The sequence below is a fragment of the Chelmon rostratus genome, chromosome 8, assembly GCF_017976325.1.
Source record: "Chelmon rostratus isolate fCheRos1 chromosome 8, fCheRos1.pri, whole genome shotgun sequence".
Taxonomy (NCBI): domain Eukaryota; kingdom Metazoa; phylum Chordata; class Actinopteri; order Chaetodontiformes; family Chaetodontidae; genus Chelmon; species Chelmon rostratus.
The window spans coordinates 16,187,441-16,213,687 of NC_055665.1; the positions used below are offsets into that span (position 1 = coordinate 16,187,441).

The window sequence follows — 26,247 nt, forward strand, 5'->3', positions numbered from 1 at the left end:
AAAATATGGTTCAATGGAAACCTAAGAACTTGACCGCGTTTATTAAGTGCGCCTGATGTGTGAAAAGCACAGTCTGAATTTGCATGGCCCTGGAGGACAGTGCCACAAGTAGGATTCATCAAACGCAGTAAACAAGACGAGCCCTCGGTGACAGCGTAAGAACCAGAGAGCTAAGTGTGAAAAAAGGCCTGGCAGACTTCAACTTGTTTGACTCTAATACTTAAAAGCACTCTCAAAAGGTCGCATTTGTTTTGGCTTTTAATCTGTTCAAATGCCACATACAAAGACGTCTTAGCATTCCATCAGCCGATGCACTGCCATTATGGCTCAAAGAAAGCTTAACCACTTAAGACGAATCTCACATATGGTTTTATAAAAGTAAACACCTGCTAATGGAGGTGTATGTGCCCTGGACTGTGTTGTGTTTTTTCAGTGAGTCACTGAGGTGTGAGTGACTGCTGTTAGTCTGGAGTACGGTGTACTGTGGAAAGTTTTTTTTTTTTTCAGCTCCTCTTTGGTTTTTCTACCTTCAGTAGAGTCTGTGCACATTTAGTCCCTGCCAGCTGGCTCTGCATCTGTGCCCACTCCTTGGAAATGAAACTTTTTCTTGAACACAATGTGAATAGCTTAATTATTTTAACCGAGCATCCTGCCACACAGGAAATTACTGAAAATTGGAAAATAAGTGGCAATTTTGTTTGATACTCTACAGAGGAAAAAATCATTTCCCCACTTTCCTTCCCCCTACAATGACGTTGGCTAAAAAACAGCCTTCCTGGAGCTGGCAGGGTTTTGGTGATTCGGACGCTTCAGTCAGATGGATACCTGCCATCATGGAGTTGTAAACCAAGCCCGCCTGTCTCATACTCACACTCGTCCAGTAAAAAGATGATGTCCCCAACCACCACAGACAGTATAAACAGTGGATGAAGACCTCGGGTCTTGAGTTTCTGGTCTCAGTCGCTGGTTTCAAGTCATGATGTTCATTTGGGAAATGATGGTCCTTTTTAGAGCAAAATAGATGATGAAGCAGGGTATGTTTTAGAGCGGCGCTGCCTTGTGATTGACAAGCCGCTACCACAGCGTGTCCTCGGGTTCTCAGTCAGATTCAGTCAGGACAGAGGTGTAGCAATGTGTGTCCTCCTCTGCTCCACCCTCATGTCCAGATATGGTCTCTTCTGACTTCATAAAACCAAGATGCCGATGGTCATAATGCCAAACTCCAGGCTTCAAAACAGTAGTCCACAAACCACTGGGTGACTTCACGCTGGCTCAATCCACTACTTATGACATTATCAATGTACATTATACTTGGCGCCATGCCACTTTGCTTCTGTTTCTATGACGTATCAAACCATCTCTCAACATTTCTCTGAATCTGCCTCGCAGGTTTCGCTGCCTTCCATTTTCGCCCCAGTTTCCTCAACACACGGCCTTCTTCCCCGTCCCTCATCTTTTTTAAGTCACTCAGTCCTTCTTCTCTCACCACCTGAGCTGAAATTGCTTTCCTCACTGTCTGTAATAAGTAGTGCTACAGTGATTTGTGTCTGACCCGCCACCTGACTCCACTCCTGGTTTATATTAAAAAGAAACGAAACCTTTGCCGCCTGTTATCGGGAGCATTTGTCAACATTTAATAGCATTTTGAACCGACATACCAGCTGGCTTTTATGAAGTGAAATCTGTGGAACTCAGAGATGCTGATAGAGCTGGAAAGATTTCAAAATGATTTCAGTATTGTTGAAATAACCACATTAGCTCAAGGTAACTGCACTCAAATTTTGTGATAAAAGTGTTCACAAGTGGCATAAAGAAACTGGAGCGGCCTTGAGACCAGGCTTGACAGGCACGGCTTCAGCCTTTGAGTTCCTGTCAATCACAAATATCTCTCTTTCTTGTTTGCTTCGGCTTCTTTTCTATTTTTCCCCCTTTTGGCCTGAGACAGACTCAATAAGTCGGTCACAATGTGTCCCATATGCTTCTAAGCCAGCAAGTTTCCATTGTCCTCATTCCAGAAGTCATGTGGACAGATTTGCATATAATGGGCCACCCTATTTGAACCAAAACTGGTTCACATCCTCTTCTCATGTAATTACTACTTCTTCTGTAGTAAAATATTGAGATCAGCTAAACGAACTGAGGCACATGATGCAATGTGGTTTAAGAAACACTTCCAGCTCATTTACTCCCATTATTACTTTTTATAACATTTTATCATTGAGCAGTTTCGTTCATCTTATAGCGATAATAATGGTTCAGATGTTGCTCGGTTTGACCATTACGAGGCCAAAGGACATTCAGCTAGTTAGTGAAAAACAGTAAAAATAACTACAACAACAAGATAATCCCACCCTGCCACCTCCATTCACCCACAGTCCCTGCATGCCTTCACCCACCAACAGTCTTTGTATGATTCTGTGAAATATTACAAAAGTTTAAAATGCAGATGTTCAAGCTGTAATTTCAAGCTGCAAGGTCCTTCATGAGAAGTTGCCAAATTCTATCAAATCTATTTTTTTAAAAGCATTTTCTCTAAATGCAAACTGTTAATTAAATCTTCCAGTCACATTTTAGTGTTGGCCCAGCAGTCATCCTCCAATACGTGAGCTGTTGGAGAGGGGTGTTTAGCTCTAATGAGGGAATAGGAAAGAAATCGTTCACCATTCATTTAAAATGAGCCCAGCATGATAAATAAAGAATCTGGTTCTGGATTAGAGGTAATGACTTTAAAGGCAATATCAAAAACACCAGACCATAGGGGCTGGATTTTAGCACACATGAAAAAACTATGGCTTCTGAGAACGGGCATCGATGACATATGGGAGAAACAGCCGGACAGATTTTGTGCAGTTTTACTTTAGAATAGTGGCGTCTGTGTAGTATTTTGACTTGCATTAAACAGTGTGTTCAGAGGTTGTGTGTTTCTGTTGAAGCCCTTCCTACCATATGTCATGACAAAGAGTTGCACCACGTTATATTCCCATTTCAGTCTGAAGCTGAAGAAGGAGAATCCTCTATTGGCAGCAAGTCGTACAGAAAGGTTTTTTACAAGTAGGAATTATTTAAGACAATCACGCAGAACTGGTTTTCAAAAATAATACGTCAGAGGTTATATTTACTTTGCAACTGTGCAAAAGTGGCAAAGGTACAGTCAATGTCCAGATCTCCATTGTGCTACTCTTTGTCTTAAATCTTAGATGGAATGAAACTGAATTTATTGGCTGCAAGAAGGACTAAAGGATACTGGAACTTTAAGTCTAACTAATAAAACAGAACCAGACTTATTCTTGAAATCGTCAAAATGAAGTGGACCTTGAAACAACGCAGACTTGAGTCTAGCTCAGACTATAGGAGACACAGACCACTTGAGAGAAAGAGATGACCTCTGCATTGCTACGGCAGTGCTGCACGATGCTAACAAGAGACACATAAATGCTTTGCAAGGAAATTATGCTAATGTGTGCCAGTTGGTTTCAGGAGTAATTACAGAACAAAATGAGGGCCTTGAAAGAGAAGTATAAAAACAGGGAGAAGCAAAGTTAGTCTCAGTGTAACATCAGTGGCATTTAACAGGAAAGAGCGGACACCACGCTGTTCTGAACTATTCAAAGGCAGGTGTACGTGACCGCACTCCAGCATGAGGTAAATGTGAATAGAAAAACAAGTCACACCTTTAGTTCTGTGGAACATCTGAATTGCACTGTGAAACAACTCAATGCAGTGCAAGTAATGCTGCTGTAATGCCAGCAGGCTCATGTTTAGCAGGTAATAATGTTTACCATGTTCCCCATCTTAGCTTAGCATGTTAGCATGCTGGCATTTACTAATTTGCACCAAGCACAAAGCACAGCTGAGGGTGATGGCACCGTCATCAGTTATGGAATAAATTAAAAATTTGACCTGACCTCAGAAGATCAACAACCTTATTACAATTCATTCTGCGACGTACATAAATGTGTGCACCAGATTTCATTGAAATCTGTTGCACAATTTTTTCGGACATTTCATTTACAGTAAAACCACAAACCACAACTCCTGACCTCCCCCCAAAAAAGCAACCCAATCCCACCCAAAACCTCTCTGGGCCTGTAATCTCTCTCTAGCATTAATAATAGATTTCGATGTTGTCTAGTTCCTGTAACAAAGACCTGTCAATCACTGAGTGAGTGATAGCAGGTTCCAGTCTTTGTCTGTCTTTGTCTTTGTCTCTGTTTTGAATGATGGTGCTGAGGCTATACTTTTGTTTGCATGTGGATTGTGTCTTTAAGAGATCCAGTATTAATTTTTCAACCTCTGGCACTTGTCTCATGATAAATTCATATGATAACTTTAGCTTGGACAGCATGTTATTGCATTAATCAAATAACAGAACTCCTATGTTGATATTGCCGCCTTCCTACATTTCATGAGCTGTAGGAGGTGTTCAAACAAAAATATCTGCATGCACATCAAAGCCAGTGCATCCTCAAAGATCTCTCCTCTGCGCCGCCTATTTCAGCTCGCACCAAAGCAGACTTTTATACAGTTGGACTTAAATTGGAGTGGACCGCAGGTGCAGAGCTGCCCTGTTGCGGAGCAGAGGTGAGGGGAGGTTAGCGCAGGCTGTGTTTTTCACCTCGTAATGCATCCATGCAGGCACAAACAACTAAACCATCCTCTTGAATGCACATTCATCAAATCATTTTCAGTAATTACTAGAGAGAGTGGCAAACAGAGCTGTGAATGAAGGAAAAGAAAAAAGAAATACTGCACTCTCATTCAGATGAATGAGTTTAGACATGCCCTGTGCTCTGCAGGACATGAAAAGGTAGTTCATAATATGATTAAAATGACAAGAATAAACCAAAGCAACAACTATACAGTAAATGGCTCCGTAATTTACAAGCCATTAGAAATTCTTTGATGTTGTGCATCAAGACTGCATCATATGGTCCAGTTTAACTGTCAAGTCTTTACTGATGTATAAATATACTTGTGATTTTCATATTACATGCTTATGCTTATGCTCTTTGATAGTGTGCATTTTCGAACTTGCTGGAAGTAAACAGCACCTTTCCTGCTTCCTTTTGTCTTTTCTTCCTTATTTTGTCTCAAAACTAGAACAGCACCTCATATTTTAGTCAAGAAAACAACGTATTCAGATTGCTGCCCTCCTTGTTAGCCTCCTTTTGATTCACTACAGAGATCACCGAGGCATCACTCACTAAATCATACTGATGGCTTACAGCAAGTCAGCGGAGGTGTGGAAAAAACAATTTACAGAGGGAGGAAGATGATGCAGATAGTTGCTCCTATCTGAAAGATAAAGCTCGGGGAAGCTGCAGAGATCATCAGAGAGGCAGAGGGAAAAAAAAGACAAGATTGAATACCCAACGCACCAGAGAGATTGGACACCTCCTCTCCCCCAACCTGGAGTCTAAAAACACAGACTCCCTCAGGAGGAGAGAGCGGATAAGAGGATGGTGGAGCAGAGTGGCACGGCTCAGGAATCAGGTGGCGAGGCTTGGACTTGCGGGTGGGTTGTACTTGAGCACAACAGATGGTGTTAAGTGTGGAATGTTGAAAAACAGATGAACCAGTAAACTCATTAAGCCTGGCTTGTGGGTCAAGAGCACCATGCCAAGAACGAGAGAGAACGCTCCCCCAGACTTGGAAATCAGTGGGGGGAGAATCATTTTAAATCACAGAACTTCATGCTGTTACAACACGTTTCAAACCTCGCAGTCAACAAAGTATCATTCCGCACTTTGATGATAAAAAACACCATCGAGGTTCTTCTATCTATGCAAGCGTGACTGTCAAAGTGGAATGCTTTTACATTTTTCGTCTACCTCTGCAGCATTTTGGCCTTCACACTAATAACTATGCATTACTATGCCTCCACACATCATGACGCTTTCACAAATTCATTTGTACTTGCAGAAATCTCCCAAGCAATGCCATTTATACAGAGCAGAACACAAAACAAGCATGATCAGGGTTAATTAAGTTGGTGAAAAGGCTCTGCGTTGCCGGGTCTACCCATCATATTTGTGGTGAGCTCTCTGTAAACCTACGCAACATCAAGCAGCCATGTTCTTTGCACAACTCGAGCAATTATTAATTGCATGCAAATAAGAATGACCTGGGTTCAAGATTTGAAGCAACAAACTCTGCTCATCACAAGGCTCAACATGAGAACTAAATGCATAACAATGTACTTCACTAAGAGCATCTTAATGAAATGACTCATGCTTGTGGAGACTCGCTGAAACCACTAGAAAGACTTGCGCGTGTCACGACGCTCCAAACTGTCATTAAAGTTATATGATTCATGTTTGGAGTCAATCCTGCAATCCCTCCTCTTATCGCCCATTTTTCATCCTGAGTTCCAGAAACTCTCTTCCTCCAATCCTTCAATCCCAAGTCAGGTCTGATCTGTTGCTCTCCTCTGTTCCCTTACCTCCCTCAGCCATCTGTCACAGTCGGGTCGTTGCTGCCAAGCATCTCCTTTGAAAAGATTTTAAAGCTCATACTGTCTCACACTCAACATTTTCCTGGTTAATTAAACTCTTTCTTGTTGTCCTCAATCAGCTCCACCGCTTTTGTAGATCCTAACAATAAAGTCCACACATTTCTTCGCATTCACAGTCATTCTAACAGGCGACAGATTTGACAGCGCTGGGTTTTCCAGCCCAGTGTTACACCAAAGCATGTGACTGACAAACCACAACGGGATGGCATGTCAGTGTCAAGTTTTTGTGTCACCAAGGAGGGAAAAGTACAGGTGTATGAAGGCGGAGCACCGGCAGCGGGCCGTAATGACGGTGTAAAGGATGAGAACTTTCACACCGGAGGGCAGGGTTTGATTCCCGTGTGAAGCCAATAGTCAGTGTTGATTGTTTTAAGCAGGAAGTTACTTTAAACCAAAACCGCAATAGGTGGAGGAACAGTATTGACACCTCATGTCCCAAAGGATGCGAAGAGCGCAAGTGAGTGAAATACAAAATGAAGCTAAAAACCAAGATCAATACCTTTGCTCATGTAATGATCTTGGATCTCAGTAGCTGCCATCTTAGCATTTGACAGAAGTGGAATTCAGTGACTCTGGGAGGTTACGATACCTTTAAATCAGTTTCACACTTCACTCTTACGGTAGAAGCGATACTGTTAATTCCAGGCTAATTCAATCTTGAATGTTTGGGGGTTTGTTATCTCATTTGCATATTGATTCCTGTTGCACCTTCACACCTCAGCTCTGTGTTTTCTGTCACACCTTGCACAGACTTGACAGATGTAAAATGAAAACTGTACTGACATGGCAGCGAACAGCGATTTCCATGTTGAGCGGTTAGTGGAGGATGGATTATATGCTGCCGTGTTGAAACCACTGCAGTATAGATCGATGCTGATCGTGATGTTTATCCTCGCAGTGGTTGTCACGTAGGGTTAAAAAAAGCAAGTGTTTGTTGTTTTAAAGCAAAAAGGAAGCGGCCATTCAGAGGTTACAGTAAACCTAATTTACAGCCCTGTCTGTCATATATCCGTATCGGAATATGCAGCTGCAAGTTTGGATTTTATTTTGCACGTTGTGTGCATTCAGATAGCTTTTTTATTCAGCTGGCAGCCCACACTGCACTGTATTCTGGGACAACAAATACGCCATGTTTTGTCTATGATTATTACAGCCCTGTGAAAACAACCACTAAATAGCACACTGCTCCAGGGCGGATAAAAGCTTGTAGAAATCCTCCTTGACCTTTGCCAAAATGCTTTAAGGTAGGCCTTTAACAGCTTTGAAATGTTATTGTCCCAGAGATACCAACTACTGCTTGATTAAATATTCTGTTTAAATTCCCCTGTGTTATCATGAATGGACCCCCACTCCTTATCACCTCATGCCAGTACCCTCTATAAATATTTACCCCAGAAAGTTGTGCCTGCAGAAGAATACCAATTCTATGTCAGCAGACCTTCACGCCGAGGGGAAGAAGTGTGTGGCATGCCGCTGAGCATTGGATTAACAGCGAGTAAATTAATACAGCATCTGTTCTTCCTCTCATTCACTTGGCTTTAATATGTTTATATTCACTCTGTATACGTCTTCCAACTGCACTCCCATCTGTGCCGATGTGTTTTATCGCTTGAGTTTTTTGGGCAGTGGCCATCGGTGTGATGGGCACAGTATGAGCTGAACTACACCAAATTAGAAATATTTTGCAATGTCCACGTTTCATCCACAGATGTACTATTGACAAAGACCGTTGTTTATGTTATGAGCTTTGCACTTTCAATCACAAGAAACAAGCCAAACAAGCCAAAACAACAGACTGTCAGATATTGACTCATCCTGAATTTCAGCTCGGGTCAAGCCCCAAAGGCACTGCATCACAAACTTGCCATTATGCAACTTGATAGAAACCTCCGGATTGTGACACGGGCTTTTTGTTAGTCGTTGTTAGCTGTAAATCCAAGCTGACATAACTGTGATGACACCGCCATGACATCATCCAGGTTTTGTCAATCGCCAGATGAAAAAGACCCCTTCAGAGGCACAGTAGAGATTTCACAGCTGTTTTCACAGGCCGAGCAGGACTGACGAGGAAACTGATCTCGACATGCAAAACCAGTAGTTTGCCCCTTTAAAGAAAATTGAACCATAAAAGATGAGTTGCAGTTACAGTGTTTGGTCTCTGTCAAAGTCATCCTATAACCCCAGTGCAGTTTTCATGTACCTCTATAATGTGGTTTGTTATGCGAGCACAGACTCAGACTGCATGGATGACAAGCTGGCTTCAGAAAGAGAGGCCTGATTGGTTAAGTCACTCTGAAGTTGTTCTTTGATTCTGGGGCGCTTCAGTTTTGTAGGAAACTGCCTGAAGAAGCTTCATCGTGATGCACAGTGTGCACCACCGGCTGTGAATTTAACATAAGAGCATTCAGAACTGGCATCTTTGTTGCTCAGTTTCAGGTTTGTCGTGTTATTTCACAGGAGGATAGGAGTACATTTTTTATTTGCTGCAAATGAAATGAAATTGGAATATCATTTCACTGAAGATTGTCTCCCAGTGTACCATATGGATCATCAAAAATGCTTTTTGTTTCACTTTTCCTCAAGAAAATTCTGCAACAACTTTTACTTTGTTTTGTACATTTAGGATTTATCACATTACATTTGATTGCACGCCTAAGAATACACCTAAATAAACCTGTGAGCTGTCCTTAACTATAACTAAAGAGTTGTGAAAACAAAATTTGAAGATATTAAAAAAAAACAGCTACGTTAACTAAAATATGTTGCTGTCAAGTCTGCTTTCACGGCCGTGAGTTTACTTATTTGCTGCTCCATATAAGTTGTTGAGCCAGCTGTCAACAGTATCAGAGGGAGATGATTCACGAGCGCGTGTGGGTGTGCGCTTCGTTAAACCACAAAGAGCTGCTCTTCACACAGCTTGAAACACATTGTGGTCCCTTTCAAGGGCATCGTCCTTTAGAGGGTTCTTGAGTTTCCACCAAAATGCAAACGACTGTTATCTTCATAGCAGGCATTTATTTGAAGTGAGCATATCATCAATCTTTCATAAAATGTAAAGCCTGATTTATTTGGACGTGAAAGTGCTGAAATAAATTCTAAATAGCACCATAACTAATCTTCAAATTGACAGCAAGAATGCATGGAATGCAGCCAGACCTTATTATGCTTATGCATCAGCAATTATACAATATTTTGTTTTTCACAGCCCCAAAAAGACATATAAATGCATATTTTTGGCATATTTTAACATGTCTAATTGGTAATTAGCCCCTCAGCAGGACAAGCTCACGAGTAGGTGGTCATGTCTGTAGAAAATAATAACTACCCAAAACCATTAATGTTTCTTTATATCTATGCAAATTCAGGCTCAAACACTAAGCACAAAATCAAGGCTCACGCAGATGTATGGGAAACACATTAAATGCACATCATGCCTGCCTCTGCCCTGCTCCTACAGAACTGTGCGCAGGTTAATTGGGATGAGAAGGAAGTTCTTCGCCTCCCTGCAGCATCTCTAAAAACGCTCTCAAACCAAAAAGTACTGCTCTCTCACAATGGAGAAGCAGAAAAAGAACCTTAATCAGAAACAGTGTGACAGTCCCAGAGTTTTTATCAGCCCTGCCCCTCCTCTCTGTGATTTAGTTACTGTGCCGGCGCTGTCAGCCCGAGCACCATCTATCAGCCTGTGTCGATTCACAGAGCCGGGAGCTCCAAACCGCAGCGACTGCCTCCACCCATTCCTTGTTTTCCCTCAGACACTTCTATTTAGATTTTGTCAAGATACACTCATCACATTATAAGTATTGTTTCAGAGTGATGGGCATGAGGGTTCTCTTCTTTTTCAAACATCGTCACAGTCCTTTCGTTAATGCTCCCAACCCAGACGAAAAGGATGTCTTACATGTACACAGGGGCTTTGGAGGTTTCCATAATTGTGGGCCAGTTAACAAAGACGGGTTTTGTTGTTTTGTTTTGTTTTTTTCAGCCATTACAATGCTCTGATTAAGAGACCAATATGGATCGGTCCACAACACAACCTGTGGCTCCGACGTTTCCCCATCAGTGACTGTTCATGTTTATTTCAGGGAGACAACGTTTTGCTCTCTGATACTGATTAATACAGAAGCCCTGACAGGCAAGTGAGAAAAAGGAATCTGATCTAAATAGCTTTCTCTCCTGTGCGAAGGTTAAAAAAAAAAAAGGTCAGTGCAATTTTTCTAAATAATGTTGTAATATTTCAGCCACGAGAGGCTGAAGTGCACCAGCCCTTGTTCAAAGCGGTAAATGGACTGTATTTATATACTTTTCTAGTCTGATAGCTGCTCAAAACGCTTTTACAAGTCTGCATTCACCCATTCACACACATACACTGATATGATGATTCATCACATACTCAATCCGATGGCACGATGTCTTGCCCAAGGCTACTTCAACACATACACTGCCTAGTGAGCCACAGTTGACTGAGCGTGTGTTTTTCCCGATCGAGGCCTGTACTTCGACTTCGAAAAAAAGGATTTGGGGTTAACGAGGTCACTTCAGGTTTAACCCCGGGTTTTCAGGGTTATGACGGTGGTTCACTTCTTACGTTCAGAGCAGGTTATGTTCAAGATAACAGATCGACACGTATAGAAGCACCACCTACTGACCGATCAGTTCTCTCGGAAAATGGCGTCATTCAGTTGCCGGCAAAGCCCTCTCCCTGATGATTTTACATATGAGAGGTATGGCTTTTGTATCATCCTATAACAGAGACTGATTGAAGCGCTAAAGCCTTGAACTTGTTTTAAAAAGTAATCTCACTTACATCTTTGAATTATGTCTTCATATTGATTTTTCATTTGCTCCCAAGTCAGACTGACACCACCGGAGTTTGTGAAATTGTCATGCACGCCATTCGAGAACATCTAAGCAACACATTCATTTATGAAATACACAAAAGTAATTATAGTCAGATCTCTTGCTGGCCTAATGATGGGGCGATGATATTATAAGCCCATTAACATATGCATTCACACAGTCTGTGCTTTTTTGCCAGCTGTCCTTCCTGCATTTGGCAGCTGCAACTGTGCTGCATTAAGCCTGGATTAGGTTTTGAACTTCTTCGTATTTGTCTAATATCACAGTTTGCTCTTCGTTTGTAAAATATGCCGTTCTGCTGCCAGTAAACTTGCCCATGTTTGCGACTGGTCACATGCTCTAAAGACCAGAATCTTTTTTTTCTCATTTGCCTCTCAGGGCTTCCGTAGCTTAAGATCTTGACACAAGTAATGGCTTTATATCACAGTGATTGAAATTTTACAGAAATAAACAAGCACAGTTCAGTGATAGGTAATCACACCGAAGTGTTTGTAAATTAACCTCCAACCACCCACTGATCCGCCTGCGGGTTGCCAGCATATGTAGAGTTTCCACCGACTGTAAATAACAGCAAGATATACAGTGGAGCATACAAAAGAAACCTAAATAAAGGGAAGTAAATATAAGCATCAATTTCTTTTAATGACAGTGCACATCCATAGATATAGTAGCAGTTTGAAGCCGCTTCAATATTGTACATTTCACCTAATTTTATCCATTATTATTATAAAGCTATTGATGAGTGCAGCTGCAACGACCTTTAAAGCAATCTGGTGGTCCAACAAAGCAATATATCCTCAAAACTTTACGGATTCATTCAATGAAATCAAAAACAGCCCGTGTGTTTTAATTACGTGGGTGACTCCAGTAGAGGAGCGGATGTGTGGTGTGTTAAAGGATTAGAGTACGATCATTTCTTTAAGAAATCTCACTATTTATTGTTGAAGAAATGGCGATTAGTTTTATTCGCTTTACTTGGTGCATCCACTATGCACTATATTGCTGCGGCGTCTCACACAAAATCAGCACCCCACCGGATGCTCAACTGTTGCTGAATAAGCCGGTTTAGACTGTAGAAAAGGGATCAGAGAGGGTTGCCAGTTTCAAGAGGCTCTCAGGTCTTCTGCTCTTTGAAGAAGAGCAAGTCTATTCAGCAACGCTGAGCCAATATACCATATTGCACCATTTCCCTCTATCATCCCTGTACCTCCCCAAAATTCAATTTAACAATTTCTCTACTAATCCTTAGTGTGGATGTAATCCCTGAAAAAGTCGCAACAATAATTGAGCCCATCCAATTGCCTAATCCAAGAATTACATTCAGAGTTACAACACAAATAGATAACTCAGAGTATCTACAGTACAAGCATTGTTCAGTCTTGCTCAAGACTTTCATCATTCACTCGGAGAAGGAAGTCATTTTAACCACTCCACCATAAAACAACTCTTTCCAATATAGAATATTGTAAAGAAACTGATCGTAAAGAAACTCATTTCCTATAGCAACAAGCATGAAAAGCTTGTTCAAACGCATCCGTCAGAAAACTGAAGCAAGGGCTGCAGGTGCATGGGTAATTGAATGGTGTGTATCAACGAACACGAGATGAGCAGAGGAAGCATATATATACGCCTCGACAAAAGGATCCGAGCCATCTGGAGTCTTTTGAGAAAACTCATACTGTGGCAGAGGAGGAGGAGGGGACTCTTCACCAGGTGATGGATTTTCAGAATTGGAACATAAAGATTCTCCTGTGAGGCACAAAGAGAATGAAGGAAAAGACACACGGGCTAAGAGGATCAGGGCCTTGACATTTTTGACAAGCACATAACCATCAATACTATAATTTATTCAAACTTTAAATGAGCCATATAGATAATGCAAATCCTCCGTCCCAGTTCCATACTACTTACAAGATGCACACAGTGTGTGCAATATCATCTTCATAGTAGCCTATACACTGTTAGTTAGGATGCAAGAAATCAGTGTTTCTCACTGTTTTATACTAACAGGAAATGATACAATACACCATTCAGCGAGACCACAACTTTTGCATTTTGCTCCCAGAAACCTTTGCAAGAAGAAACCAAAATGTTTTACCAAGAGTTTAAAAAGTTACAATCAGCTATAAAGGAATAGTTTCATATTTTGGGAAATACGCATCCCCTGCTGAGTTAGGTGAGAAGATTAATACCACTCTCACGTCTGTGCAGTAAATATGACACTAGGATTATCTTAGCATAATGACTGGAAGCAGGGGGAAAGAGCTCGCTGGACTCTCTGGAAAGGTAACACAGTGTGTAGTGTAAAAACAACAAATTGTGGTTTTGCGGGTGTATATGTGCCCGACTATTTTACACTAGTGTTAATTCGTGCATTTTAGAGTTGCTGGTAGTTGGATTTTGTCATCTTTGGACAGAGGCGGACTTGACTGTTTCCAGCCTTTATGCTAAGATAAGCTAACTCATTGCATATTTGCCATACAGACATGAGCGTGTTATCAATCTTATCAATCTCATTCAACTCTGTAAGAAGGCAAATATTTCTGAGAATCTCACATTCCTGTTGAGAGCAGCTCCTCTACTTCCTTTGCGCATTGCATTGTGGGAGAATAGCTACACTGACACACTCAAAAATGGAGCTAGTATACTCTGTTTGGTTACTTTTCCTGGATGAACACACTAAACTCGAGACTTAGTGCACAGCAAAAGTACTGCACCGTTAGCACTATAGCCAAAATCAGATTACAAAGAAATCCAAAGGTTTAGGTCACAGTGAAGAAATTGTGCCGCAGAAGCATGGAGTATTGGCTGTCATGTCTCAACTGCAAGTGAGCAAAAGGTCATTCAAACAATACACCCACAAAACAAGTCTATCTGCCCCCCTAAGCTGCACTGGCGTAAGCCTGCTGTGAGAAAAACACAATGTCCAGGCTTCTTAAAGTTTCCCACTTTCTGGTTATCTGTGAATAATGTGTTGGGAGTCTGTAACCCTGATGTATACAGGGAGGTTAAGGGGCACGAGGAGGGAATTCATTATCCTTGAGCGGCTCCAGCTAACGTGAGCTTTGGCAAGAGAGAGAGAGACCTTCAGATAGGGCATACGTGCTTCCTCCTCACCTCCGCCAGCCTCCAGTATCTCCTCAACCAGCTCATGATGAATAGGCCCGATCAGTGGGCGAGCTGATTGGTGAAGCAAGTAGCATTGAGGCACCTGCGAAGATGAAGAGGAGGCAAGAAGTGTCTCTTTTAGAACAGACTGAATCTATTAGGTTTGTGGTAAATTCTGACAGTGCCGTAGAACAAGCGCTACAGTATATATCAATGCCAGCGAGGACAATGCAATGTTTGGGAGATTATGAAGACGCTCTCTCATGCAACTTTATGAGCTGCATTAACATTAGGCTCATTATTGTCTGTACAAAGCCAGTGACACACTAACTGCGTAACTTCACAAGGATCATATTAATTCTAAGACAACCATTGATCGGCCAGGGGCCCAAAATTAAGATGCCTCAACAGTCTTCTTAATCCACCACATTATCTATATTTTATGCTTCTATTTCTTCAGGCATTCATGTGTCTGCTGCAGTCTGCGCAACAACACACAGTATAATGACTGATGAGAAACACTGCGACTGTGGGATTTGTGTGAAGTACGAAATACAATACCCATTTGAGTTGCTAAATGAGCCTCTGGAAAACAATGGCATGGAACATAACATGTAAAGTGTTGTGTGTTAGTTGAACAAAGTGTGCACAATGGGCCTAATTTTCCAATTTGAACTCAAGTATTGACATTGAAAAACTCGGCACGATCAAAGTTTTGTTTCATTTCTTAGAAGTGCAAATCTGTGAAGATGCTGCAGTGACGCTGGAGCCACGAGGGTTCTGAAAAATCTCTTGTTGTTCTTGTGTAGATTACAAGGAATAGTTTGACTTTTTGGGAAATGCTCTCATTTGCTTTCTTGCTGAGAGTTAGATGAGAAGATCAATACCAAGCTCGTACTGTTAAAAATAAAACTGGAGCTGGGAAAGGGTTAGCTTAGCTTAGCACAAAGAGTGGAGACAGGGGCAAACAGCTAAACTAGCTCAGTCCAAAGGTTTAAAAATCCACCTACAAGCACTCCATGTTATGTTTAAGTATGACATGTTGTGGTTTTACACAGGGTTATGTTGCTAAGCTAGCTCTTTGCCACAGACAGTGATTTCTTACAGGTTATTATTTTTACGGCTCACTTTTAGATCAAACAAACAATATATAATGTGTTATTTTGTGAGGTGGTGGTTGGTGGAAGGACCAGGCAAGCTGTTTCCTCTATTTCCAGTCTTTATGCTAAGATAAGCTAAGCTAAACTAACCATCTGGCTTCAGCTTCATATTTCAAATTAGTATCACAAAAAAGTGTGCAATACAGCTGCCGGCCTTGTGTGTCAGTGTCACATTTTGACTCACCTTGTCCTGAAAATAAGATGTAAGATAGTTTGGGATAAAACAATTCAGATATATAAGTTAACATGTTTCATATGTATGTGGCGTTACGTATGTGATATAAACTAAGTACATTAAGTAAGACCAAAAAGTGAACACTGACTTTTGGTTCCATGCAGGACATGAGTGCCAGTTGGGTGAAAGTCCTGTGTTTGACTCATCCATCCACCATGTCCTCCGCCACACAAGGAGTTTGTCGCTCTTTATATCATTATCGCCCCCTGCTGGAACTGCACCTTTATTCATACGTGCACTTTTCACGCCTAGGAACTAGCATGCTATCCTCTAGTGGATCAGCGGGTCTATTACATGCTTCGGGATTGGCTTTGTGATACTGGGCTGCTTATGTAATGAACAGATATGACAGCGGTATCGACCTTCTCATCAAACTCTTTGAAGGAAGCAAATGAGCTGTGTACCAATTCAACATTTTAGACCTAAAGGAGCAAATTAACATTTCAAACTCTTTTCAACACACTTGCAAATGAGGAAGAAAAATTGGACTGTCCTGCTGTTCTACTTTAACATGCATTGAATATGTACCGTTATTGGTTATGAGTACATTACAGGGACAGCAGGACAAATATTCCTTTTTCCATTTTGATTAATTTCTAATTTCCAGTCTGATAATGCTTTGTTCAGTTCCTCATATGATTGCATCCCTCATAAAACAGTGATTTTCCCACAGCTTTTCATCGCATAATAACGAAAAGCCAGAGACCATATGAAAATGCCACAATAACAAAGGATGTGGGAACAAAATACCTGGCAGCACAGAAGAGGTTCATCAAAAAAGAGAGATGGAAAAAGAAGTTGGCTGTCTGTCACCTGGCAAAAAGAGAAGGTGGTTTAATAACTCTGAACAAAGCCGTTCCCTCTAGCAAGTCAAACCTTTAATTACAAAACACGATAGGAGACCAAGGCCACCCAATATTACCTCGGCAACCTTGATACAAATCATACAAAGCAAATGAAGCGTTTAAAATGGGATGGAGAGGAGCAGTGGCATTGGAGCAACTGGCGGAGAGAGGAATCAAGACATAGGGAGAGGAGACGAGTGAAGCCGGGAGGAGAGGGACGGTGAGCTGCTCCAGAAACAGACATATGAAAATTGATGGAGTCTGGGGAAGCAATTGATAGTTAGAGGACAGGAAGCAGGCTGTAAGGCAATTATCACTATCTCTGCCGTTTGATTTAAGACCGTCTGAGTGTGTAACACTGCGAATTAATCACATCCACGGTAGATACATCAGGAGCCCATTTCTGCCTTAAATTTCAATTATTCTCCTCCATCACAGGAAAATGTACTTTAAAGATGTTCTAATTAGCGCAGCGTATGAATTTCCACTCAGGCTCTAAATGATATGTATGTGTTTGTGTGTGTAGGTAGGTAGGTAGGTGAGAGACAGAAGGCTTAGCTTGATGAGACAGTTACCTTATATGAATGCACAGTGTACGAGCCAGCTTAATCATCATAAGCAAAGCTCCTGACAACTATCAACAAAAGGCACGATGCTATGCAAACCCACACAAACTTCCACCTATTTAGACTGATGTAGGAAGGGGGAATAAAAACAAGACACGAGTAAACAAAAACAAGTCTTAACACCCGAGCCCCCCCATCAACGCATACAGAACAAGCATACATGTGCATACATTAACCATATGTGCCACCCACAAGGCTGCAGCTTGGCAAAATGCCGCCGCGACGGCTGCTCCCAGAGGAGCAGCTGCATGAATAACATTATATTTAATCATGTAATATTGTCCTTCGTCTATTAAGCAAATGTTTACAGCAATTCTTAACTTTTGTTCATTTTCAATGGCGCTTTAATTCAACAAAGGAAACGGCACACAGTATGTTGTTTAGCAATCGAGGCTGCAGATGGCTTATAATGAATATTCTGATAAGTTACAGCAGCGGGGTATCGCTATCAATAAAATGCACTTCTAAACAAACTGCCTTGATTGACCCGCAAGTTCATTTTAAAGTGCTGTGATAGATCAATAACGCAACATATATTGGGGGAGATATGCAGATCGTTTGTGCCCCCTAATGGATAGAAAAGATTAGTTCTTGTAAACATGGGCTTTGGGGGATGAAGTAAATCTTAGAGTCTTTGAGAGAAGGACTCCAAATGACGAACCTTTTTTTTCCTTGCTTAGTACCTTTTAGAGTTATTTGTCCAAGAAGAAAATAATTGCGTGCTTATCTGCATTTGACTCATGTGTACGGTACAGAGGAGAGAAGCCATCTGTTTCGCATTTTTGCCTTTGTGACCCAAGAGTGGGAAGAACAAAATGGCACATTTATCAACTTGCAGCAGTAAACAGGCCAACAGCATCACAGTCTTTTTGATAAACCTTTGAAGCGTTTGAGCCATCAAATTTAGCATTAGTATTTGCTTATCCACTGTAATTCAATTACTGATTTATACTCATTACAAGGAACAAGGCATTGTTGAACTTAGCAGCCATCTGAAGTCCTTTTAGTTACAGGATATTATAAACTGTTCTATTATGAACATCAGGAGGCCATGCTTTTACCAGAAGAGTCTTTGTCTATACGCGATTCATTCAACCTTCATTATTGAGGGTTATTGTGATTAACAACACTGCCATGATTAGTTGCCCTTTTACCTCAAAGCACCTCTTCAGGCTGAGTTTTTCCTAAAATGAGTCAATCCTCCTAATATGCTGTAGCTTCACTATTACTATCAAACTTTACTGGCCAACCAAACAGCAAGGCTGCCCTCTGGTGGCGCTGCAGCATTAACTGATGATATAATTGAGGCTGGTCTGAGAAGGAGCTAGATTTTAGAGTGGGCATGTCTTTATTGTTTATTATTTACATTTACCACCTCATAACCTGCTGCGCAGGGCCATTCCTCTGCACTGAGTCAGGTTTGAGAATAAAATTAATTGCCTTTTGCATATTTCCCTTATAACAATACTGATGAGGTGGTGGTTTAACAAATATCTGCATTCAGAACAGTTTTACTGTCTGTAAAGTATAGAAGGGCCAGTCTCCACTTAGACATAAGCCAGTCTCGTATCTAGTCATACTCCCTTTGTCTGCAAATAAAACTTTTACATTTACAATGGCATGCACTTAACACCAAGGTTACTAATATTTTAAATTCATTTTACTTAATTTGCCAGTGTTGTACAGACCTAAATTAATAAATGTAGTCAAAATGATTGATTTGAAACATTTACATTAATGTGTTCTATGGAGGTAAAGATCTGACTTTATAGCACTGGAATATTTTATTTGTGCACCTGATCTGAATTCCTGTGGTTTGAATTCACCTCTGTCAAATTTCATTTCAGCTTTTGCAATTAAATAATGTTTTTTACTTCTTATAGAGGGAGATTTACAGCTCAGAGTTTCTAGTTGTTCATCTGATTTTCTCTTTCTTGGACCGTATGACTGACACGAACACAACCACACAGGGCAGAGGTCCGATCGATTCCACTCAGGCTCACTTTCCTATTTTCAGGAGACTGAATGTTCAAGTTGTGTGCTCGTTCTTTTTCTTGATCCAAAAATCGCCACGTAGAAAAGACTTAAATGTGTTTTTTCGGAAATTTCAAAGTGGCGAATTCAAACCACATGAACTCGGAGAGATGGTTTCCACGCTGTGCTGATGAATTCAACTTCAACATGCAGCACTGGTTAAATTTCACATTAGGTTTTGAGTTGCTCATAACATTCAAATCATTATGACCCTCCTGTGCTCCTCTGTGCTCCCTGACCTGTGAACAATAAACAGGAGAAGTTGGAGTTACTGTAACACTTTATTTTCTTAAATACCACAGAATATTAGTACAGTCAGTCACACATATTTTTTCAGAGGCAGGAGACATTCTGGTCCCTCTCACCCTGCTTCATAAAGGGATAAAGGGAAACCTTGGGTGGCATCAGAGGCTACGTTTACACACAGATTCACCTATGCAGTAAAGAGTGCTGGCTATATTCCAGTAAAGATCTTATTCAGGTTGCATGTCTTTAGTGTCGATGTTGCAACATCTTCATTTGTGGTCACTTTCCAGCTGCTCCCTCCCTGTTTGAACTAAGAGCTGGGCTACCTCTATCACATGGGGAAGAAATTATAATCCCAGTAGGAACAGTTTGGGTCCTTTTTGATGGTCAGGACAATAAACTCATGTCACAGGCAGGGCTGGTGAGAGGCTTACACTGTAGGCTTCACTTGCCAAATGGATATCATTAGCCTAGAGTGAAGCCTTTTTGTTACACTACATGTACAAAACTAGTCTTGGGCATGAGAGCCTCAACCTTGTTGCCAACCAATTTACACTAATCAGCCACAACATAAAAACCACTGACAGGGGAAGGGAATAACATTGATCATCTCATTACAATGTCTGGCATTCACGTGGATGTTACTTTGACACCCATAACCCACCAAAACGCTGCCTGATTACACCCTCTCATGTCAACAGCCTTCCCCGATTGCATCACCAGATCTTGATCTGATCTGTTGGGATGAGCCAGAACACGTCCAACGGAGGCCCCAACCCACTATGCAGAGGACCCAAAGAACCCACCGCCAACGTCCTGGCATCACACACACCACAGGACACCCCCAGAGACCCAGTGTCCATGCCTCGATGGGTCAGAGCTGCCTTGGCGGCTCGAGGGAGAGCCACACAACATTAGGCAGGCGGGTTTAATGTTGCGGCTGATTGGTGTATAATCGTACACAGCACGGGAGGTGTCTTGCACAGGTTTCTCCGAGACAGAGTACAGGTTTCCCCCATGTTTTTCAGAATTATGACATTTCCAAGAGTCAACACAAAACCAGAATAACCACATTAACAGCAGATATCTCCATGCATGTAAACATAGCCAGTGTTGTCAGCTACAGTATATACAGTGTTGATTCAGGCAGTGCACGATGAGACCAGGTCAGTAATGCCAAAGTCAACAGTCAGAAGGTTCATATTTAGGGGATAAAATCTCACCAGTCACATGTTTGCAGTCAGGTCAAGACATTTAAAATCAACTTGTCAGTTCTGACACTCGGTCTCTGAACTCATCTTTCATTAGTACCATCGCTGAAGCAATAACAGATTCATTGGCACATTAAACACCATCATGAACAGAGAGTGCTCTAATGAATATCATTTCTGACATTTAAGATTTCGTGAGATAAAAATCTAAGCAACATTATCAGTGAGCCATATCTGTGAGATATTTTTTATAACAAAAGTCATCAGACAAAAGAGAAAAAACGAAACAAAGGGACTCTTCAGTGTAAGAGTGCAGCAGTGTGAAATGATGTATTCATGGCCATTAAAGTCTGATAGGCAGGAGGACACTGAACGCAATACGCAATCGGAAAGGATGCAGCAAAATAGGAACGAGCTGTATTCCACCAGAAAAAAAGATGCATTCAGTTCTGAGCACTACTGGGGGGAGAGAAAATGGGATGCAAATGACTCTCTAGAGAAATACGGCTTATTTACAGGGTAAGAAAGGAGTGCAAGGCTAAGCTTTCATAGACATTCACACACTTAATATCCACAGTATATACCAAAAGACATGCGTAGAGGCACATACATATTCATCATACAAAAACAGAAACATACCAAAAGCAGAACACCAGTCTGACACGGCTTTTGTGATTCCAGTCTGATCAGTCGACAATGAAAACAATGCGCGCAAAAGCACTGACATCATGGGATGTGAGAAGGCAAAGCTGAAGTTCCAGCCCTTTGAATAAAAAACAGCTAACATTGTCACGACAACAAAGAGACATCAGTAATCTTCCATCTATCCTTTAACCAATACTGAGTGCCAGCCTCATTTTTAACATAATCCGACAGAATGGCATCACCCAAAGAAAAAAATCTCCTTTTTTGTAAAAAGAAAAGGAGGCACAATATTTGGTTTTTAAATTGGGTTCCCAACTTTCGCAGAATATGCTCAAACATTTGTGTGGCACAGTGTCAGCGCTTTGATAAATTGAGAAATAAGTCTCTGCTTTGATCCCTGACGAGAGGGGCAGAATCCAAAGGAAAAAAACATGAAGTGTCGGAAAGCCAATCCAAATCCAATTGGGCTGGAATTGGTATCTGACTGCGATGCACAAAGTGTTATGGGAGCATAAATTGTAAAAATAAATGCTTGCTTGATTTGAAATGCTACAATTTGATTATACAGTCAGATTATTCTAAACACAATTGACTAAAAGGCATCTTAAGAAACTTGTCTCGTAACTCTTCTGCACACCTTGACAGACAGTATATTTTTGCACGGTGAAAGTAAAACCACATTTCTTCAAACTATGACTAAAAACAACCTTGCAGACAAATAAAAGAGCGGAACAAAGATGCAAGGACTTGTTTCAGTGTTTAAATACTACCTGTACTGCTACAGATCAGTCATAAAATTCCCCTTCCTCATTGTAAGTCATAAAAACCCTTCATCGCTTTTTCTTTTTTTTTGCCCACTGTAGTTTGGCAGATCACATATAGAAGAAATAACCATAAGTCACCGTCACAAACGAATAATGTTCAATGAGAAAAAACAATGACTTTAATATAATTAATGGTCACTACAGTGGAAAATAAATTACACTCGTCTCTTTTTCTTTTTTTTTTTACTCGTTTCAAATCTTACTCCTCCTTCTCGTGTAGAGAGGCACGTACACGCTGGCGCACATAAAAAGCGGTGAGGGCGCTGCAGCAGGCAGTGAAGATGAAGAGTGCAACGGCGTCGTGTGCAAGGTCGCCGTGGAGACGCTCGTAGAAGGGCCGGCGCTCCGTGAAGTCTGTTCGCAGCGCTTCCACCTGCGTCAGGGTGCACACCACCACGAACACGTGAAAGAGCTGGTGGCCCTGCCCGATGAAGTCACACTTCCCAGGGAACAAACTCTCTGGGTGAGGGCAGCAGAAGAAATAGGCGCCGATTAAGAAAAAGAGCACGTGGTAGAAGTGGTACGCCACAACAGGGTCGGAGCAGCCTTCCTGGTAGCAGCTGTAGATGCGGTGAACCACGGGGCTTATGTCTAAACAGTAAGCCAAGGCTGAGGGCACCACTTGGAAGAGCTTGTGGGCTAACTTGGGCAGCTCGGGACTCGCATATTTGCCATAGCAGCAGCCGAAGCAAGTAAGCCAGGCCAAGAATGCTGCAGCGGGGAGGAAGAGCCCTTGCACTTTCGTGTGCCACTCTTTCTCTATGGCGTAGTAGTAGTGGGCCAGGGCGCTGCCATACTGGTAGACGGCGACCCCCACGTAGTCGAGGAAGTAGAAGGTGTAGTAGGAGAGCTCGGACTTGGCAGAGAGGAGGTGAGCGAGAGCGCTGAAGGAGAGGTAGGTGAAGGCTGCCAGGAGGACGATGAAGAGGGGCTGGGCATGAGGGTCTCGCAAAAAATCCACCGTCTCTGAGATCTCCTGCCACTTCACCAAGATGATGAAGGCAGCCAGCAGATGAGTCCACACATTGAGGGTCTCATTGTGCCTTTGGAAGAGGGTGAGGAAGTAGTAGCGCCAGCTTTGGTCCGGCTGTCTGTAGCCGGTGAGGATGTGGCGCTCGCGGAACACCCAGGGAACATCAGACACCTTCACGGTGCAAGGCAGCGTGGGGAAGGCCGACTCCAGGAGCTGAGGGATCTGACGCAGCTGCTGCGCGTTGATGAACAGGCGACCGATCTGCTCCATCACCACCGTCGCCATGGCAAACTGGAGGCCAGAAAGGAGGGCAGAGAGAATGAGACCAACAGACAGTTAGTCAATATCTGTCTGGCTTTGAGCTACTGTCGTCTCCAGGTCTGTGTGTGTGCATCTGTGCGTGCATAAATACATGTATAGATTGTACTGTGTGTGTGTGTGTGTTCCTGCAATACTACCACACAATGAAGAAGTAGTATCGTTTGGTTAATGAACAGGAAAATAATCAACGTGGAAAATCAATGGGTCATTCAAGTTACTGATCAAGCAAAAAGGTTTGTAAATTGAATACATTTTGTCTTGTAAAGTTGTTAAAACAAAACAGGCAATTTGATGATGTCACCCAGGGATTACAAAAAAAGGGATTGTCATTGTTGTCATTTCTAGACCAACTGATTGATCCAAAAGTAATTAACTGATCATGCAAATAATCATTATCATTAATATCATAATTAGCTGCAATGCTCAATCAAGGTAAATTGAAACATTTGGCAAATGAAAAATAACACATGGGAAAAATGATCAATGACATTTTCATTAACATTTTTCCTTAAAGCTGCAATAATTAATTAATTAATTTATTTGTTTGTTTATTGGTTACTTGGGGGCAAGTAGTTTAGTATATATATTCAGCAAACACAGAGAAAAATAACATTCACCAGGAGTCGTGTTTTTGGCCACCTGATAAATGTAACTCTCCTTTTAGCTCGGTTTTGGTCTCCTCCGACTCCTAAGAAAAACCTAGTGTTCAGTGGGTTTATTGCTGAAAACAGTTGCCTGATGCAGCTTGAATGGAGGTTGATGAGAGCAGACCACCTGACTGGCGTCTCTGAATGCATTCCCAAGCCTTTAATCTGCTCTACAACGCGATGCATCACTTTGAAGGACTGCCGCAAACCGCAAGACCTCAGGTGCATTATGGCTCTGACCTCAGCTGTCCTTAAAGTCATAAATTCTGCCAATGAGGCACTTGTTCTCAACAGGAAATTACATCCTGAAAAGTGTCGAACTCGACGCAGAATCAATATTTCCCACAGTGTCTGTTGAAGAGGTGGCTTGGTGGGATGACATGGTTTTTAAAACAAAAGATAGTGGAAGCTGTTTCGACAACAAGGTAATACTACCAAAAAAAGAAAAAAAAAGAAAAGAAATTCTAAATGCTAAAATAATCGGACATTTGTCTAATACCCCCAGAGATCTTACAGGTACAGGTGTCAAAATATAAATGGTAGAAGACACATGACAAAAGGCCAGACTTTCGCTTCGAAAGCATGTCACACGCACTGTGTGTCGCACTACACGTCTCCAACAGGGCTCAGAATTAGCATCAGACAAATGCTGGGAATAAATAAATAAACAAATTGAACATTTGCTTGTCATTTGGCCTGCTCTCTGCATGTTTGATAGGAAGAAGATACTCTGCTTGATTGGCTCTCCCTCATCAAATCCAGCAAAACTAGTTCTTGGACTTACATTTAAATAAATATAAATAATAAGACACTTCTTTGCTTTGCAGCAAGCTGTGTTTTCTGTTCGTTGCAACAGTAAGAACTGGACTTAAATTGAAACACAGCAAGCTGAACTAGACCCGCTGTACTGATTCTGTCTTCTGGGCTGGATCTAATATGAGCGCCCTCTACAAATACTTAGACCAGGGTTGAAATCAGTTAAACCCATCATTGATTTTATGTTCCCACTCCAGATCTTTGTGGGTTCGTGCGCTTTTCCTTGCCAGAGGTGTGGGGAAGGCAGAGAGCAGAGACAGCGGCTTCACAGTGGCCAGGCTGTGTGGGATGAACGCAGGCCGAGGTTCAGGAGGAAAGGCGTGGAGTGATGAATGGGAAGGGATTACGTAACATAACCCCATCCGACGTCCACACCCTCAGCTTCCAGCGAGGGTTACAAGCCTCTAAAATATTAATAAGCAGAGGAAAAACGCTCTGCTATAACCAAGAGTGCTTTTTCAAAGTGTATATATCAAACACGGGCCTGCGCGGGGCCTGTTGCGGTGAATTCCCACAAGCAAACCTGCACCTGATCGGCACGTTTAAAATTTGAGATCCGGTGTCCGAAATCAATTTGCATGCGCCCTTTCACCGAGCCTCGAGGCTCGCTTCAGCTCTCCGAGCGCATCCCAGACCTGTGCTGTGCGCTGTTTGCTGCTCCATTACAGGAAATACCGCTGCACATTCATAAAAAATGACAGGACTTTCGCGTTCGAGCCGCATCCGAACGCATTTCACGCTCTGCCGCTATAACGTTATACCGCGAAAAAAAACAAAAAAAACAGCAGGAATTTTCGAGAAGAAATTAATAAAAATGGACATACCTGTAGATGGTAGAATCAATCCAAAGCCTTACGTTTAGCGGTAGATGAGTGATTTAGAGCCGCGCAGAATATAGATAACATTGTTTGAAGGGGTGAACGGAGAAAGGATGGCCGTGACGGGATCAGCGCTTGGCGGCGGCTCTCACAGCGCAGCTGCCGGGAGGATGCGCGGCAGTTTGACAGGCGGGTGTTCTGGCCAATCAGAAAACACGGCACTGCTCGTGCGTGCGCCCGCAGAGAATGTTTTGACCAATGACAGCTGCCGGCTGGTCGATCAGCCCACCCACTCTCCACGGAAATTCTTCCACTGTCATGACTGTATAGCTCACATGAGGCATTTCTCTCTGATAAGGACCTG

At 42.0% G+C, this 26,247-nt stretch overlaps 1 protein-coding gene across 1 annotated transcript; it reads right to left on the minus strand.

Annotated features, from left to right (window-relative positions):
- Positions 1 to 19,660: 19,660 nt before the first annotated feature.
- paqr7b (progestin and adipoQ receptor family member VII, b) lies at positions 19,661 to 26,019 on the minus strand. Its single transcript, XM_041943304.1, has 2 exons — positions 25,890 to 26,019; positions 19,661 to 23,572 (listed from the first exon to the last, which is right to left on the minus strand). Exon 2 carries the CDS (start codon positions 23,564 to 23,566, stop codon positions 22,508 to 22,510), a length of 1,059 nt encoding a protein of 352 aa, XP_041799238.1. The 5' UTR covers positions 23,567 to 23,572; positions 25,890 to 26,019; the 3' UTR covers positions 19,661 to 22,507.
- Between the last annotated feature and the right edge of the window lie 228 nt (positions 26,020 to 26,247).

Bases quoted from the DNA above. Each gene is read 5' to 3' on its own strand.
- paqr7b (XM_041943304.1), bottom strand. From the start codon at position 23,566: ATGGCGACGGTGGTGATGGAGCAGATCGGTCGCCTGTTCATCAACGCG.